Source organism: Anas acuta, chromosome 3, assembly GCF_963932015.1.
Source record: "Anas acuta chromosome 3, bAnaAcu1.1, whole genome shotgun sequence".
Lineage (NCBI taxonomy): Eukaryota > Metazoa > Chordata > Aves > Anseriformes > Anatidae > Anas > Anas acuta.
Window position 1 is genome coordinate 91,686,701 of NC_088981.1, and position 17,130 is coordinate 91,703,830.

At 36.5% G+C, this 17,130-nt stretch overlaps 1 protein-coding gene and 1 long non-coding RNA gene across 6 annotated transcripts in view; one reads left to right on the plus strand and one right to left on the minus strand.

Annotated features, from left to right (window-relative positions):
• The window catches only part of KHDRBS2 (KH RNA binding domain containing, signal transduction associated 2), a 386,008-nt gene that overhangs the window by 171,276 nt on the left and 197,602 nt on the right, over window positions 1–17,130 (plus strand). For all 5 annotated transcript variants that reach the window (XR_011095301.1, XR_011095300.1, XM_068678285.1 and 2 more), the window contains exon 4: window positions 12,737–12,883. Coding sequence is in view for 3 of the 5 variants with exons in the window: in XM_068678285.1 (XP_068534386.1) it covers window positions 12,737–12,883 (147 nt within the window). In the remaining 2 variants the exon portion in view is untranslated. The remainder of the gene's footprint in view (window positions 1–12,736; window positions 12,884–17,130) is intronic.
• LOC137854627 (uncharacterized) lies at window positions 4,492–15,801 on the minus strand. The gene is made up of 3 exons (XR_011095302.1): window positions 13,605–15,801; window positions 5,846–5,946; window positions 4,492–4,845 (listed from the first exon to the last, which is right to left on the minus strand). It is a non-coding gene; the product is annotated as an uncharacterized lncRNA (long non-coding RNA).

The following is a 17,130-nucleotide window of genomic DNA, read 5'->3' on the forward strand; positions in this document are numbered from 1 at the left end:
CCAGTGAGGATGCAACAGCCTTGATCTTAACTTTGTTGTTTGTGCACCAATGAGCAGCTCAGCATCACAATGCTGCTCTCTCAGTCACTCTCCTCAGAAGTACAAAGAGAGAAAATACAATGAGAAAAAGCTCATGGTTTGAGGTAAAGACAGGGAGATCACTCTCCAGTTACTGTCATAGGCAAAACAGACTCAGCATAGGGAGATTAATGTAATTTGCTGCCTGTTGCTGGCAGACTATAGCAGTGAGAAACTAAAAGCAAACTGAAAACACCTTCCTCCCCTCCACCCTCTTCCACCTCGTCCCCCTAAGCAGCACTGGGGAACGGGAAATAGGGGTTCTTATGTCACTACCTAATGCCTTGCCTCCACCACTCCTTCACAGTCACTCTCTGCCCCTGCTCCACATGGGGTCTCTCCCACGGGATGCTGTCCTTCCCGAATTGATCCTGCGGGGGCTGCCCACAGACAGCAGCTCTTCAAGAACTGCTCCCACATGGCTTGGTATGATGGGGTCCATCTGTCAGGGGCAAACTGCCCCCACATGTAGGCTGCAGCTCCCCCCAGATCCCCTGCTCCTGCATGGGCTCCTCTCCACAGGCTGCAGCTCCTGCCTGAGGCCTGCTCCTGTGGGGGCTCTCCATGGGCCACAGCCTCCTCCAGGCCACATCCACCTGCTCCACTGGGGGCTCCTCCATGGGCAGCAGCGTGGAGATCTTTTCCATGTGGGACCCATGGGCTGCAGGGGGACAGCCTGCTCCACCAGGGGCCTCTCCACAGGCCGCAGGGGAATTTCTGCTGCCTGCTTGGAGCACCTCCTGCCCTCCTGCTGCACTGACCTTGGGGTCTGCAGGGCTGGTTCCCACTTCTCATTCTCCCAGCTCCTGTTGTGCAGCAGGTTTCTTTCCCTTTCTTCAATCTGCTCTCCCAGAGGTATAAACAACATTGCTTATTGGCTCATATCTGGCCAGCAGTGGGTCCCTTTGGAGCCGTCTGAAGCTGGCTCTGATCTGACGTGGGGCAGCTGCTGGGCTCTGCACACAGAGGCCACCCCTGCAGCGCTCCTCACCCACCCTGCTACCCAAATCTTGCCACATAAACTAATACATTAGGTAAATAATTAGTTCTGAAAAATTGCAGTGAATAATACTGGAGTTCCTGTTGCAGTCACAGACTGTGACCCCACCCTGACATTACCATCATCTTGTCCCTTGGACAAGTTATCTTAAAATAACAAATTTGTCAGAAGTAATTCTGACTTTACTGGTTCTCCAAAAGTGTTACATTCTCAAGTCAATCTCTTGTGGTTCAGAGTTCAGGTCAGGTTCAAACTGCATAGCCAAGGAGTTGGATGTTACCTGAATTTTCCATCATCTGAGTACTCTGCACTTTTCATGAAAATGAGCCTTCTAGTGAATTAGTATTAGGATTGCAATAATCACTGCTCATTAAAAAATTCAGGGTTTTTAGTCAGACTCATTTACAGCTTATATTGAACTAATATCCTTACAATTTTCCATTATGAGAAGATTAGAAAATGTGTTCTTCCATCTTTACAGAGCAGAATCACCATCATATCTGAGATGACCAAGAATCTATTTGCAAGCAATTTTATTTGCATTCAGTAACTGTCAGACATAAAATCATGATATAAATAATATTACTATAACAGACTCATCTGTTAACTACTTGTGACACTTTAGTGAGAAATCATCCAAGAACTTGTACTGTGACTAAAATTTATCTGTCTAAATTAATGTAATGTGAGTAGTTAGATTTTGGGGGTAATAGAGAAAAAACTAATTTTGCCATTGAAATAGGTCATTACACACCCAAAGAAAAGAAAAAGCAAGTGAAACCTGCAAAGTCATGTGTAACTATGACATGTGAGATGAAATGTCTTATTTGCATGACATTAAAATTGCAAATCATAAAAAGTGATTGAGCCACTGGTTGACAGTTCAGGTGTTTGATTTATCTGTTATTCGAAGAACTTTTTTTCAGAAGTTAGTATGTTTTTGGAGTAATTTCAGATATTGAAACATTTTATTCTGACTTGTTGCCACAATATCTGTCCATTGTTTATGAACTTCCTTTTCCTCCTTTATACCACAAGGTTCTGTTTCCCTCCACCAATGTGAGTACGCAGCACCAATGTGCTTTCAGCATCATTGCATGATAATTACGGAGATATAGAGAACACTTGTCTATTTCTATACTTGGTGGTAGGATCCTCAAATCCTTTTGTTACTTTCTATTTCCAAAATTGTGGTTTATCAAGGGGCAGATGTTCATAAATAATTATTGGCAATCAGACAAGTTTCAAGAAAATAAACTTTCTAATATCAACCAGGCCTTTAAACAGCTGGGAACCTGTTCCCCTACTTAGGCTACTATTGCAACCAGGGAGAGGTCCCTTCCCTTGTGCATTCCACCCCTACATAAATACTGCATGTCAGCAAAAGCACCATACATATCGAACGTTTATGCTGCATCCACCACACACATACACACACAAAAGCCACAAAGTTTCTATGTACATAATAAAAAACAGGGACTCCATCTTTCCGAGTGTTTAGGGAAGGATCTTCCCTGCATCGCAGTACTGTTATATTCATGGTACAAAGTGTTAACCTGTAAGCTTGCTCAACAGTGGGAACTCACTAGAAAAAGCTTTGAACAGGTAGAAAGGATGATCAGTTCTTCTTGTGCAGGCTTCCCAGCTGAGCTTCAAAGGGTTGGTCAGAGACTGAACAACATTATCATTCAAAAAGTCTAGCTTCAGGTGAGGACAGCAGGACATGAGGGAGCAAAGGTGGCAGTCACTTCTCTGCATGCCTTGCAAGGATTGTGATCCCTGAATTTGCAACTGGAAGTAGCTGTAAATAGCTCTCCTCTGCAATCTCTCAGCTATGATTATAATGAGCAATCAGAGTGGCTGAAGTGTTGCATTGCTTTCTAGATGAAGCACTTGTAATGCTACATTGAGCTCATTTGAATACTAATTAGTAACAGCATCTTTTAAACAAAATGTGCAGCATAGTGAGAAACATTATTAGAAATTAGTTCCATATTTGACACTGCCTAAATGTACGTACATCTATGCTATAGGTATTCTTTAATAAAATATATATATATATATATACACATAATACATCAGCAAGCAATTACAAAGATTGTAGGACAAAACAGCTTAGAGTTGGAAGTGATTTTATTCTTCAAGTGTACAACACATTACACCCAGCTAGATGCATCCATATTTCCAAATGAGACAGAATAACAGTGTCATAATCCTGTTTGCTGTTTCATTTCTTTTCTTTTCTTAAACTACCTAGTAGAGGATGTCTTTTTAATTGCTATTTGTCATTGAACCAATTCTTTCTGGAAAACAGTCTGTAATTTCTCCAAGATCTTTCTCTAGAAATAACGTATCTAAAGTCTTTTATAAAGTGCACAGCTAGAGCTGTTTCTTAGCACTAGCGAATTTTTATTACTGTTCAACTCATTTTCTAGATTACTTATGAATAGTTTAACAGAACATGTCCCAGAATGGTTCTTGTGGGACTCATCTAACAACTTCCGTAAAATGAACACCTATCTCCTAACTTTCATACTGCGTAACTTGATGAGCACTCCAACTGCTGTCTCATTAACGTAAAGGGCAGCAGCACCACTACTTTATTCAGTTGGAGTGTATTCAGGGCATCCATCTCATTCAGCCCCTCACTGGTTTATGAATCCCAAAGAAGCTTAAGCATGAAATAAGTATGAGATTTCCTTCACCCTAATGAGACGCTGCTGGTTAGATACTTCTGTATCTGAGGAATATTGCTGTTGACAACACTGGCATCTATAGATCTCAGGGCTAAGAAGCAACTGAAGAGGAATTCAGATGGCCAAAATCTGAGGTTTAGGATCAAAATCATGCCTAAATCCTGGGCTTTTAAATTCTTTTGTAGCTGTAAGCTGAGTGGGTAGGTTATGCAGTTAGGTCAGGACAGGCTTGGAATATCTATTTATATAGGCACTGACAATATCACCAAAGTAATGCCTTTGTGCTTCAGTGGATTTATTCTGTTATCCTATATTTCAGAAAGCATCCTTCATCAGATATGTGGTTAAGCAGGTAGTTTACCTTTAGGTGTGTAATTAATTCTTTCATCATCTATTGACTTGAAATATATGAACAAATGAATTCCCCAAGAGAAATTTAAGTTTCCTTCACAGTCATAGGTAAGAGCACACAGTAGCTCTCTTCTAATTAGCCCCTTGGAAATATAGTAAAAGTTTTTAATTTTGGTTTTACATAAAATAGATTAGGCATAGATTTTTCCCAGCAGGACTTTCTATATGATAGGAATATACTTTCTACTATTTCCTTCATGTGACCAAAAAGAAGCTCTTTGTAAAGCACTTGATTACTATAGAGCTGGAGTTGTATTTCAGTTTGGCAATATAATATAATGTGTTGCAAGAGACTTAACTGAGAACTTTGACAACTTCAAAACATTTATTTTCACTTAGATTCCCATACTTAAAGACAGAATGTTTTTTGCAAATGTAAAGATATAAATATTTTGTCTATATATTGCCTTAAGGAAAAAATAATAATAATAAAATAAAAAAAAAAAAAAAGCATTCTAATAGGACCAATAGAAATTATAATAAATAACAACAAACAAAACAGCAACAACAACAACAAAAAAAAAAGATAAAAAGAGAGGATGTAGATATTTAATTTAAATTATCCTGTTTGAATATTTGAAATGGCAATATATTTTGGTTAGACAGTCTTTTGGAGAGCCTTTGAGAGCACTGCTTCACAGAGATCAGGATGAACATTTCCTAGAAAATAAAAATTATAAATATTAAAACTCTACTATTGTTGTGGATATATAGAACATTCTGAATTCTTAACATAAATGCAGGTAACCTGCATTTCAAGATGTCAAGAAGACGATAATTTGTCATAAGCTAGCTTGTTGAATTACCTGAAACATCAGAAGAACTTTCTAGTGTCTGTAACATTAGTATTACTTTAAGGTGACTATTCACTTTCTCTAAAAATGGAATTAAAATTTATAAAAAGCAAGATAACTTGTCTTCATACACAATAAAATAGAGCTAGAAAGGTGCAGTAGAAGTAATAAAATGATTTCAGGAAAGTGAGAATGTTAGCAAAGGAAAAGAAAATATGTTTTGTTCAAGCAGTGTAAACAAATCTATGCCTGCTTTACTCAAAGGATCTTTTTCTTTTGTGCCACAGGCTCATTACTTTATTTTTGACAAATACAATAAGCTTTTAAAGTTCTTACAATGCCATCTGCCATTGCAGCATATCTTTAGTCCTTTGTTGTTGGTGGTGGTGGTTTTGTTTTGTTTTGATCATTAAATAACTGTACTTATACTTTTGAATGTGTTGATTTGGCACTTGGCTATCACCAGCCTGATGTAGTTGAACAAAATCCTGTATCATAGTGAGAATCCTTCCTTAAGTGATGGTAGAGCTTGAAAACACAGTCCGTGCTCATTAATGTTGGTCACTTTGTGCTGAACCTCAGTCACCAGCAGTAGGTCTAGCAGTCACAATTCACTCTGTAGTAGAGCCCAAATGATATTTTAAACCCTAAGATAGTCATGCATAATGCAGCACTTAAGTTTGCTTCCTTGAACTAGTAAGTGCATCTGAAACCAGTGGGCCACTTCCAGGAGTAGGTTGCAAATCAGACATTTATAACACGGCAAAAACAACAACAACAAAACACGATCTTGGGAGCTGGATAAAATCATTTTATAAGTAACAAAGAGATCAAAGAAAAAAATGTAAAACATATATAAAACTTACCATATATAGTGAATTTGGACAGAATGCAGAGTTGCAGAACAATGGAGAAAGAACAATTTATTTAGCATGTTCACAGATCTTAAAATTATCCCCAGTGCATTCTGAAGAGAGAAGGAAGAAATTGTCACCATCAGCAATATGTATCATGCAGCAAAGGACTTGAGATGCTGCCAACTCACAGTTATGCCCCCCATCCTCGACAGCTAGCTGAACCTGAGGACCTTCAGGAGTAGTGGAAGGTGTGCATAACACCAGAAAATGAGTTAGGCACCAGAAAGTTTGTGTATATGTTATTTTACCTCCATGTAATTTCAGTTGCAAACGTTAGTATGGGGCTACAGTTCTAATAATTCTTTGTTTAGACTTTTACAACTCTACAAAGACAAAAAATAAAAGGTATTTATTTGCTCACAGCAAGAATATTATGGGTTGGTAGGAATTCAAACACCCTACTTTGTAGCTTGGATTTAACAAATTGGTAATTAGCCTCCCATAAGTAAAAACATGACATTTTGTACTCTCATTAATTAAGACCAAGTCTTCTTCCTGAAGCTGAATCCACCCTGAATGCAGTGGGCCCCTGGGTTGTGATTGTAACTATTAAGATGAACGTAAATCTTTGTAGGAAGCATCTTTAGATATGATAATTGTGCATTTCTTGAGGATCTTCAATTTCCTGCATGGTCTTTTCAAACTTTTTATTCAAATTCTTTGGTTGTGTTCATTGAACATCTTGATCTAATTTAATTCTAGCAGCTATTGGCTAATGACCAGGTGATTCTTACATACTTTGTTTCAGCTTTTGCTCAGTTTTGTACAAGCATAGGTACATCTGTAGGTTTGCGATCTCTCTACTAACAACTTTCTGACATGTAATTTATAGATATATCATATCTATACAGTAGTCACTGGGTGTAGCCTCAGTTTTGGCATGTATCACTAATGTGTTAGCCTTTCTCCTAAGCTTTCATTTCCTTTGCACAGAATTTATGATTTTTGTTCATTCACCCCAGGTGTTCAGACTCAGTAGTGATACAATGGGCATGTTGTCATCACATTCTTCTACTGATTTGTCTTTGTCGTCCTTGTCAACTATGTACCTCTTTGCCATTAAGATGTTGTATTTCATTATGACATGTATTGAGAAATAAAGCACTCCTGAATTAAAGAGCCCATTTGCCAAAGGCAGTACTGAATGTACACAAATCTCTGCTCCATTTCACCAAAGTAACTATTAGAATTTTAATGATGCATCAAGAACAGAAAAATAATTGTTGTCATATGTATCTTCTAAATTTTCATCTGTTGTAAGCAATCTTCTTTCATATGTACCCATTTAATTATGGGATGTGTGTGGCTGACTGCAGGTGCTGTGATGTGACTGGAGTACACCCACTCTCTTAGCTCTGTTGTGTGAGCCCTACTCATGTATGACCATATCCATCATCTTTATTCTTCCTGGAGTGAGAATAATTCCTCCAAAACTAAGAATCTAAGATGGTTTCATCTTAGTTTTCTAAGATCTTAGAATCTAAGACGGTTTCTTAGATTTCTTAGATGGATCTTAGAAAACTAAGATGAAACCATCTTAGATTCTTAGTAGAAAACTAAGATGGGTAAGCTCTTAGCTTCACTTTATACTCTGCTCAGGCCTTTCCCTATTCTCAGATTCACTTCGATTCTCAGACTGTTCCTCAGTTTATTTCTCTATTTCTTCAGTGAACACTATCAGAACCTAGGATCTGAGCACTTTTAAACTCTGAAACGGGTACCACTGAGAAATTGTATCTATTCTGATTTATTTGTTTCTGTAGAGTTCACTTATTACTTCTACTGATATCAGCATTGCAGACATCATGGCTTTTGCATTTATGTGCAGATTAAAAATTAATTGGTTTGCATTTGTGAAACTGCATGCTCATTAATTTTCTTCTGTTGTATTGTCCATTGATCTTATGAATAATGCTTCTTTAACAATACTATTGTGACTATCATCTTTGTCTGTACTCTGCACTATGCTTTTATTTGTAAATTCTTGTCAGATATGAAATCCACTGCAATTCTGTTATTGTTCTTCAAGTACCCATTGTTTCTTTTCATCACTGTATTTGGTACAATGTAAGTTCCATGTATTGTGTTTATGAAATTTATCTCTGTGATCTACACAATTCCTACTTCAGGTCTTTCTTCTATTACTCTTGGATATTCTGGCATTTTGACTTTATCAGAACACTTTTTTTCATCAGTCTGGATTGCATAATTTTGTTTGCTATTTGAGTTCAAGTTGTTCTTTCAAATTCCTTCCAGAAGCTCTATTTAAGTATATCAGTCTGGGTTCCAATCCAGTCAGTTCTCCGTCAGGTTCAGGACACATTCTTTTAAAAATTGTAAGGCTACTTTTTCATCAGGAGATAATTCATCATTTTTCTTGGCCTTTATGTTGATTACCATTCATACACTTCACTTTTGCAGAGGTCAGTACTCCTCTAATTTCTGCTATGGAGTTTTATAATTCATTCTCCCTGCTTGGGTCAACATGAACTTATAAAACACAGCAGGTGTTTCAACGTATGATAGCTTTTATGAGGGAGTGAGCTACAGAGCCATGCCTCAGACTAAGGGGAGGTGGACTACAACATGTGACAGCCACACTGTGAGACAATAGAAGAGGACAAAGGAAGTCTGAAGCATAGAGAGTGAGAGGAACTGGTTTTGGACACGGAATATAATGCTGTTAATTTGGAGAGACGAGGGGAGCTGCCACATAGATGAAGATCAGGAGTAGGTGGTAATTGGTCACTGGAGGGTGCTGTGCTGAACTAAAGTGGATTTAAGTATCACCACCCCATAGTAAACAAGAAACAAGATTGGTACAGTCTAAGGCATCATGTTGGGAAGTCCTGTGTTTGTTTGCTGCTGCAGGAGCAGGACAAGACAAGCTAAGTTTTCTGACCAGACTGAAGGAGCTAAGCCATCTTCTTCTGTCAGGAGGGTGAAAGGAGCAGAAGGGGACACTTGCCCTGTCCAGCAAGGGAGTACCCAAATGGGTCAGTTGAATATCCTGTTACCACCATGTTGGTGTCCCTTCCAGACCTGACAGTTTCAGCAGCTGACTGCTGCTTTGTAACACCCTGGTCTGGAAATCATTTTGTTTCTCTGGTGTCATGTTTTCTCCTAGCTAAGAAGCTGTGCTGACAGACCCTGCATGCAAATTCATTTTGAGCTTGTTTACATCTGGAGACCTTAGTGCCTGTAAAAAAAACACATAGCTGCACCCATCACTGTGAACATATTGTAGATTTTCCCTTTTGCGCAGCTTCACATATCTCTTTTATTGCTATCATTTGTGTCCTCGTGATGAAGATCACATGCAGGCTGAAGCTGAAGCTTAGAATGAATAGCTCTGAATATAGCACTTGAATCCTTCTGTGAAAATGTAAGTTAATTTAGAACTGGGTTCCTTTCTATAGAAAATAGCTTTGCAAAGTGAGCAGGATTATGGTGTTCAACCTGTGCCTTTGCACCCAGTCACTTGTGAACAGTCACTTTACAGTATCATTTTACATCCCACGAAGTCATGGCAACCACAGGCTCTCCAGGCATCCCACCTGATAGGATTGCAAACTCCAAAATGGAGATATGCTTTGAGGTTCTGGGAGGTATTTTGTTCAGTTCAGGGTCTGCAGATTCCTGTGTGCATATTCAAGTAGATATATAAATACCTGTTTACATCGTGCAGTGTGAAATATTCAGAATGGACAGATTCTGTAATTGGGAAGGGAAATCTTATCTCCTGTGTCTTCAAGAGAGTTTGAACAAAGACAAAGATTTCCGACCCTCCTCTGCAATTACTGGTGGAAAATTCACCATTTTTCATCTAATATTTTGAAACCAGCATATGCAAATTTTCATAGTTTGTAAATGACTGGGCAGACTTAGTAAAAAAGTATTCTTTGTCTGTCTTGGCTGGGCTTTATGATAATCTCATTCACTTTTGCATCACATAGCAGAGAACTTTTCTGTTTAGCTAGGAGTTCTCCTAATCTTAGTTCTTACCAGTATCACCTTGGGTGTTCATTCATTAGTATGAGGTGCAGTTTAGAGGAGAACAAATTGATCATCCCCACTTACTGGTGGGGATGGTTACACAGTGTAAATATCACCAGTTCACAGTGTATGAACTGGATTCCTCTTCTGTATGTGTAAACCAAAGGTGGGCTCCAGGTAATCTCTCTGGCTTCTGGTGGAAACTATTTGTGCAGCCAGCCTACAGCTAGCAGGAAGCAAAATCCTCTAAGGTGCTAGATAATTAGTGCTGTAAAGCTAGATATAAGTAGTGTGGACTGACCGTTTTGCTGTGTGGTTGGTTTGTGATACTTGCTAATTGAAGGAATCATCCAACTTCATGTGCTCCTGTGATAGGAGAGCCTGTTTAGCTGTGGTACATTTAGAAATCTGTATTACCTGCCAGTAGATGAAACTTTCCATATCAGACAAGTGTCTACTCAGCAGTGTGAGTTATGTCTGTTGTTTTGGTTGTTAGATGCCTTTTACTTGATGAATGATTCAATGTAAGGCTATGCTTAGTCCTAAAATACTGAGTCATATTCCCTGGTTTGGGGAAGCAAAGCTTGGAACAGTGCTCATGGTCTATGAGTTCTTACTCTTCAGTATTTTTCCTGAAGTGATTTAATAGCTTCTCTCCTCTTAATGACACACACAGAGATGCAATAAAAGAAGCATTTTCTGACTTATCACCCTTGTAGGAAGAAATACCATGTGAAAATTCCATCTTTAACTCCAAGCATGCCATGAAAAAAATATCATTAGATATCTTCAGAAAGAAGTGCTGAGGATCTTGCTGCCCCAGCCTGCTGTTGCTAACACCTATAGAAATGATTGCTGAACAGTAACAGAAAACATGTGTAGAACCTAGAAAAAAGGTTAAAAAAGGTTATAAAACGATGTGTTTTAAAAATTTCTGAGGTTATTGAGATAAGAAAAATGTCATTACCATTATTATTACCATACAAGCATATATATAATTTGCTGTGAGACAGGTCTATGTTATAAAATCATGTTAATGATGTCTTAACTGCAAAAATCCTTACCAAAATAATGAGGCAAATATTATTTTTGTCTTTTTCTACATGTAAAAAAAATTAAAATATATATATATTTCTTATGAAATTTGTTGGTAGCATACTCCTAGAAGAAAATTTGGGGAATTTTCTGGTGTTGCTTCTATGAGACCTAAAAAAGCTTTATGAAAGAACCTTTGAGCATTTACCAGGATATTTATAAACATAAAAACTTTAAAATTTAATTCTGTTGAAAGACTTCATGTCAAATTACGACAGAAGTTGCAATCAAATATGCAAAAGGCATTGTAACGTCTCATGATAGACAGTTATATTATGCTCTGGTTCTTGTGGACATTCAATGAGATTTCAGTGGTAAAGCTGTAATGTCAAAGATATTTGAACTGTAGTAAGAAAAAAAAATCTTATATTATCTGTACTGTTTATCACTTTTAAACTTAAAACTGTTATTTGTATTTTCAACATTTAAAATAAAATTATGGATTACATTTACTGAGTTATGACTTTATCCTAAGTTATCATGCAAAACATACACTTATGGGGCCAGATCTAGGGTTCTGTAGCTAAAGGATATAACTGTTTTGTATTCAGTGAAAACTCATAAAGTCCTTCGGGCTTTGTCTTCTACTGTAGACAAAACAACTATGCTACAGTAGAGTATTGTTTGAAGCATAGCACTGTGCAAGTATTTTTCATGTGAAGCAATGGTATAAATTAGGTAACACCCACATTAAATTAATGCGTAATTAAGTAAGTAACAACTGTCATATATTGTTACAGTTTTTATATGTTAGAAATATTAATGCTGAAATAGAATTATTTTAGTATATACTAAGAAGCTATAACTTCTTGACCATTTTTAAGCAAATTAGTATACTTGCTTTCTGTGATTATGTTTTCTATCTATAAAATTAGAATATGCATACGTACTTTACTCAAATTTACGTTTCTAAAAATATTTTTGAAGACTGAGCTTTGAACTGATCGCATCTTCCGCATTTCTTATTGCTGTCATGTATAATGTGTTTTGTTGTCAGAGAAAATAGCATTGACATGATCACTATTTTATATCTTTGCTTTTTATGTATGGGTAACTACTATGAATGCACATTACAGTTTACAATCACAGTCTCAAGCTCTTATGCAAAAAAGTGGGTTGAAGATTCAGATCATTGCTCTGACATAAAATAGGATTATTAGGCTCATTTTATACTTGGAAAACTGGGACCAAAAGGCTGTCAAGATAAACTTAGGTGAGGTAAATCTTAGCCAGTGTACACAAGATTGCATAGGTACTGTGTGTCAGAAATGGGACTGAAACTCAAACCTCATGTCTCAGGTGGAAAAACTAGAGCATTGTGTTTCCTTTAGCAATACTGAAATGCACAATCTACAGATATTCTTTAAATAAATGGAATACTTTCCTGAGCTACAGAATTTGTTAAAATGCTCCAGAATTGTTAACTGGATCTTTATTTCATATTTTGTGAACAGCCCAGATTCAAACAGATTAATTCAGCTTTTGCCTTATGGAAGTAATATTTCAGTACTCAGTGCTGGAGTATTTCACATTGTTTCACTGTGCTGATTAAAATCCATTGTAGATGATAATTATGCTGGTTTTATCATTCAAACACTCAAAAAAGATTTTAAATCTTTTAGTGGCTTGTAGACTTTTATCTCTCAAAGGGTTTAAAGTCTACTTATATTATGTCCTTTTGTCATGTTCTCTGTAGATGCTAAATCAGTAGATTCCCAGTTTAAAAAACAACTACACTCTTTTTCATAGGAGGAAGAACTGAGGAAAAGTGGAGAAGCCAAATATGCACACTTGAGTGACGAGCTTCATGTATTAATTGAAGTGTTTGCTCCACCTGGGGAAGCATATTCCCGTATGAGTCATGCCTTGGAAGAAATAAAAAAATTCCTCGTTCCAGTAAGTGGCTTATAGCATTCTTCTGTGACTGTCTATGGCTTTGCTGCATTGAATTTGTGTCTTCTTTAAGTTCCTTCAGCTCAAGGAAAAAAAAAAAAAAAAAATAAAAAAATCTGTTGAAGATTCATCTTAGGAAGATGCCAAACATTAATTGTCATAGTTGATCCCCTGGTATGTGTTTTATTTTTGTATATATATAGGTAATGATTTATCTAAAGAAGTCAATGAATTTTGTCTGGAGAAAATAGCATGAGCAAAACATTCCTCAGACTTTACACTGATGTTTCTGCTCAGACAGCTAGACTTAACTCAGACCACAATTTAGCAATGCTTCATCAGCTAGGAAACACAGAAACATCTTCTACAGCTGGGAACCTTTTTAGTTCTAGACTCAATACATCAACTTTTAAAGTATTTACCTGTTGATTTTTGTTCAAACTCTCTGAAAATGATTTTCTCCAGTTTTCTACAGCATTCCTTGATATTATCGTACTTACAATTTGTCCTAGAATTTAAGTAATGTTGTTTTATATAGTAGAGTTACAGAAGTTATTGTCTGCAGTCTATCCTGAGACTATTAAGCACTATAAATATGTTCAGAACTTGCATTCCTTCAAAAATACATTGGTAGCTTATTTCTATTTGAAGTAAACCAACAAAGTTAATAAATGTTCATATGTTTTCATAATAACAGAGGGATTTTTATCACGTCATCACATACCAAGATCAGAGGTGTTCATATTAGGCACACATCTGTTTGCATGACAGAAATTAGACATTTTATTCAGTGAGGAGTTCTTAGCAGGAAGAGGAAAGAAAATTAGTTAGAGGCACATTATTTAAATACATCATTTTAAACATTAATTTTTAGAGCAATGAAACATTTTTAAAGAATACAAAATAAGTAACATAAAACTTACCAAGTGAGTCACAATAAGAAAGCCACTTTTAAAATAGTCTCTTTCAGACTTTCCCATTCCATCTCCTTATACTTCCAATTAAAAACCACTGATATTAAAATATTATTTTCAATATTCTTACACAGGGAAATAACCATGAGACAAGAAAGCACTTTATTCATGATTTCTGACTTTACAATTTCTGAACATGCAATACAAAATTAGGTCATTGTCATAATGCTGGCAACACAACATGGAATGATGTTTTGGCAGCAAGTTAATGGTGAGGATCTGCCAAGACATGCCACTGAAATAAAATTTATAGCTAAATTCCAGATGCCTGAAAAATACACATAACATAGCTAAAAATGGTAGCATTGCTGATAACAAAGATTGCCAGCATTTGTCCTTTGGATAAACCTATTTCCAGTTGTTCACAATTTTGCCAGACTTTAAATTGTTTTTATAAAAGCTTCCTTTCTAAAGATAGCTTTGTATGTCCTCTTTGTTCTGAAAAGGAGCTACTGCATATAGCATTACACAGTAACGATGGTCTCCATTCCTATGCCACCTTGATTTTTAACATTTGTTGAAGATTGTCATCTATTGCAGAGCCTGAGAAAATCTATTCTGGGTGAATAAGGGATAGAGAGTAGTGAGAGCTTTAAAGTTTGTGGTGTATTGCTGTTTACAATACTCAGAATCTGCCTAAGCATGTATTTTGTGTGACACATTATTGATAAATGTTATATGTATTTTCCATCACAAACATAACAGCTGCACTGGAAGAAATGCAAAAACGGGTTCTTTGTTATAAGAGTTTGAACTCGGTTGGCAGTGGCAATAATCACTCTAAACAAGTAACAATCATACTTTATGACTTGTTTGTTTGTTTTATCCCCTCTGCTTCATTTCAGATTTACAGCAATTTACAAAGCAATTATTAACTGGCTGGTTACAACATGTGTCAAGGGGTTTACACTCAAAAAGCTTGCATGAGATAATTTCCTTTTTGTTCCGTATTTACAGCATCTCTTGAATTTGTTTTATGATGTTTTGTTGTTTATAAGACCTAATTTATTGCAGCAGTGAATATCAGAATTTCATTATAGGGATGAAAGCAGTAGAACCTAACAGTTTTATTTATACCAAATCAAGAATGTAATAAACTATTCAAATGAGTTTTCACATTGCATATGAATATTGTTAAATTTAAGTGAAATATTATCGTCAGAAATTACATTGATTGTGTCAGTAAGATGTAAGGACATTTTCATACTTACATCTTAATGAGACTTAATTTTTAAACAAATACCTAGAAAACACAACAAAAAAAAAAAAAGAAAAAAAAAAGGGGGGTGAGGGATAAAAATGAAGAAATAAAAAAAAATAAATAAATTAACAGTTTATTAACTGAAGCAAAGTTATAAGGAACTAGTACTTCCAATTTAAATTGGATCATTTAAGTTTCCATCTTGTCCAAGAACAGCATTGAAATTTTTACTTCTCAAGGTTTCACCTCAAAGTTGGAGGCAGAAAACAATTACCACAGTTTATACTGGCTCTTCTAAATGTGAATACATTTCAAAGTCACAAGTGACTCAGCCTCAGGTGGTGTTTTGGGATCCCTCCAACTGCATTTAAATGAATGATTGAACCCAGGATGTTTGCAGCCTTCAGTAGTTCAGTGACTGACAAGCTTTTAAAACCAAGCTGCTACATTTACTGTCTGCTGCTTCTGTTTTGCAAATGGTGTAAGGTCTGCATGGAAGCCACACTCAGGACTTGGTGAATAAGATTTATTTTGCAACTGACTTTGCAGGATTATTTATTTTTTTATTATTTTTTAAGAAGAACTTTGGCTTTTGGAGGTGTGGGAAAATCTTATTTACAATTATTAGCTAGAGATAATGCTCTGTTATATTTTGATGTTTAGTCTTAATATGAAATGTTGCTTATAATAGAAGTATGATAGGTCAAAAGAGTAAATGAAATTTACTCTTTTTTGAGTTTTGAAATACAACTGCCTAATGTAATTTATTTATTTTTTTTGGGGGGGGGGGGGGGTGCAACCTAGTAAAAATTAAGACTAAAATGTGCTCCATAAAGTCTAGGTTTTAGTATCGTATCGCATTTGTACTGATTTTAACATAATGTAAGTTAGCCAGCATTAACAATGTGGAAAGTATAAACAGTAGAGACTAAAGGCTCTTTTTTGTTGTTGTCTGTTTGTTTTCCATAAAACTTAAATTTCTCACATAGTTCATAGAATCATAGAATATCCTGAGTTTGAAGGGACCCTTAAGGATCATCAAGTCCAACTCTTGACACCGCACAGGTCTACCCAAAGTTGCATGGCTCCAGGATCTATGGCTTAAAAAGCAGAACTGTAAGCCTTTAAATGTTGACAACTTGATCATTTTGAGCTTCTTTGTTTTCACAGAGAAATAAATATTCCCAGAGTCCTCTACCTGTGAACAGTCTTAACCAGATAGCTTTAGGGACTAGAAGGGATGAGGGTGCAGGAAAAGTGGAAAGGATTGCTCTGGGACAGCTGGGGTTAGGAGCTGGGTTTAAGTGCTTTCAGAGATAGTGTGAACCTGAGAGCTGAGGTCCAGGATTCAAGAATAAAGAGTTGGGATTACCAGATGGCCATCCTTTCTGGACACCCAATTAGCTCCCCAGTCATTGAGAGTAGAGAGGAGTGCTCTAGCTGGCCTTGTTTGAGCTGATTTTATCTTGATTTTTCCTCAAATACTAGATTTTGGGTATTCTTACAAGTATTATAACTTTTGTCATTATGCTCCATGCACAACCTGTTTTAGTTGGTTTGACTTGTGCAAGGGGGTTGGAACAGATGACCTCCAGAGGTCCTATCCAACCTCAACCAGTCTGTGATTTTGTGAACTTACGCCACAGACAGATATATTTTGCAGATTCACCTCTATGGCCTGCACAGATTTCATAAAATCATTTGGTGTCCGACAATCCTCTACTTGTGACCCCAGACTGGATGGCATCTAGGTCTAGGAGAGGAACCTAAGGCTGATGATTTGTCTCCGTACTTCAGAACAGGATCCAGGGTCAGTGAACTAAAAGGGGAAATATTTAAAATGCCCAATTAAGGAGATGGAACAGCTTAGAAGCTTTTCTTGCTCTGCTGATTTTGAAAGGTTCATATCTAGTAAATGTTATTTTAAAATTTCTTCACCATTAATGAGAAATGAAATGCTACATAATTCTCATCTGATATGACTACATCATTCTACTTTTACACCCAAATATGGAACAAATATATTTTCTGAGCAAGTTAACATTTGCGTATAGTAAAGGACTATGTACCATCTT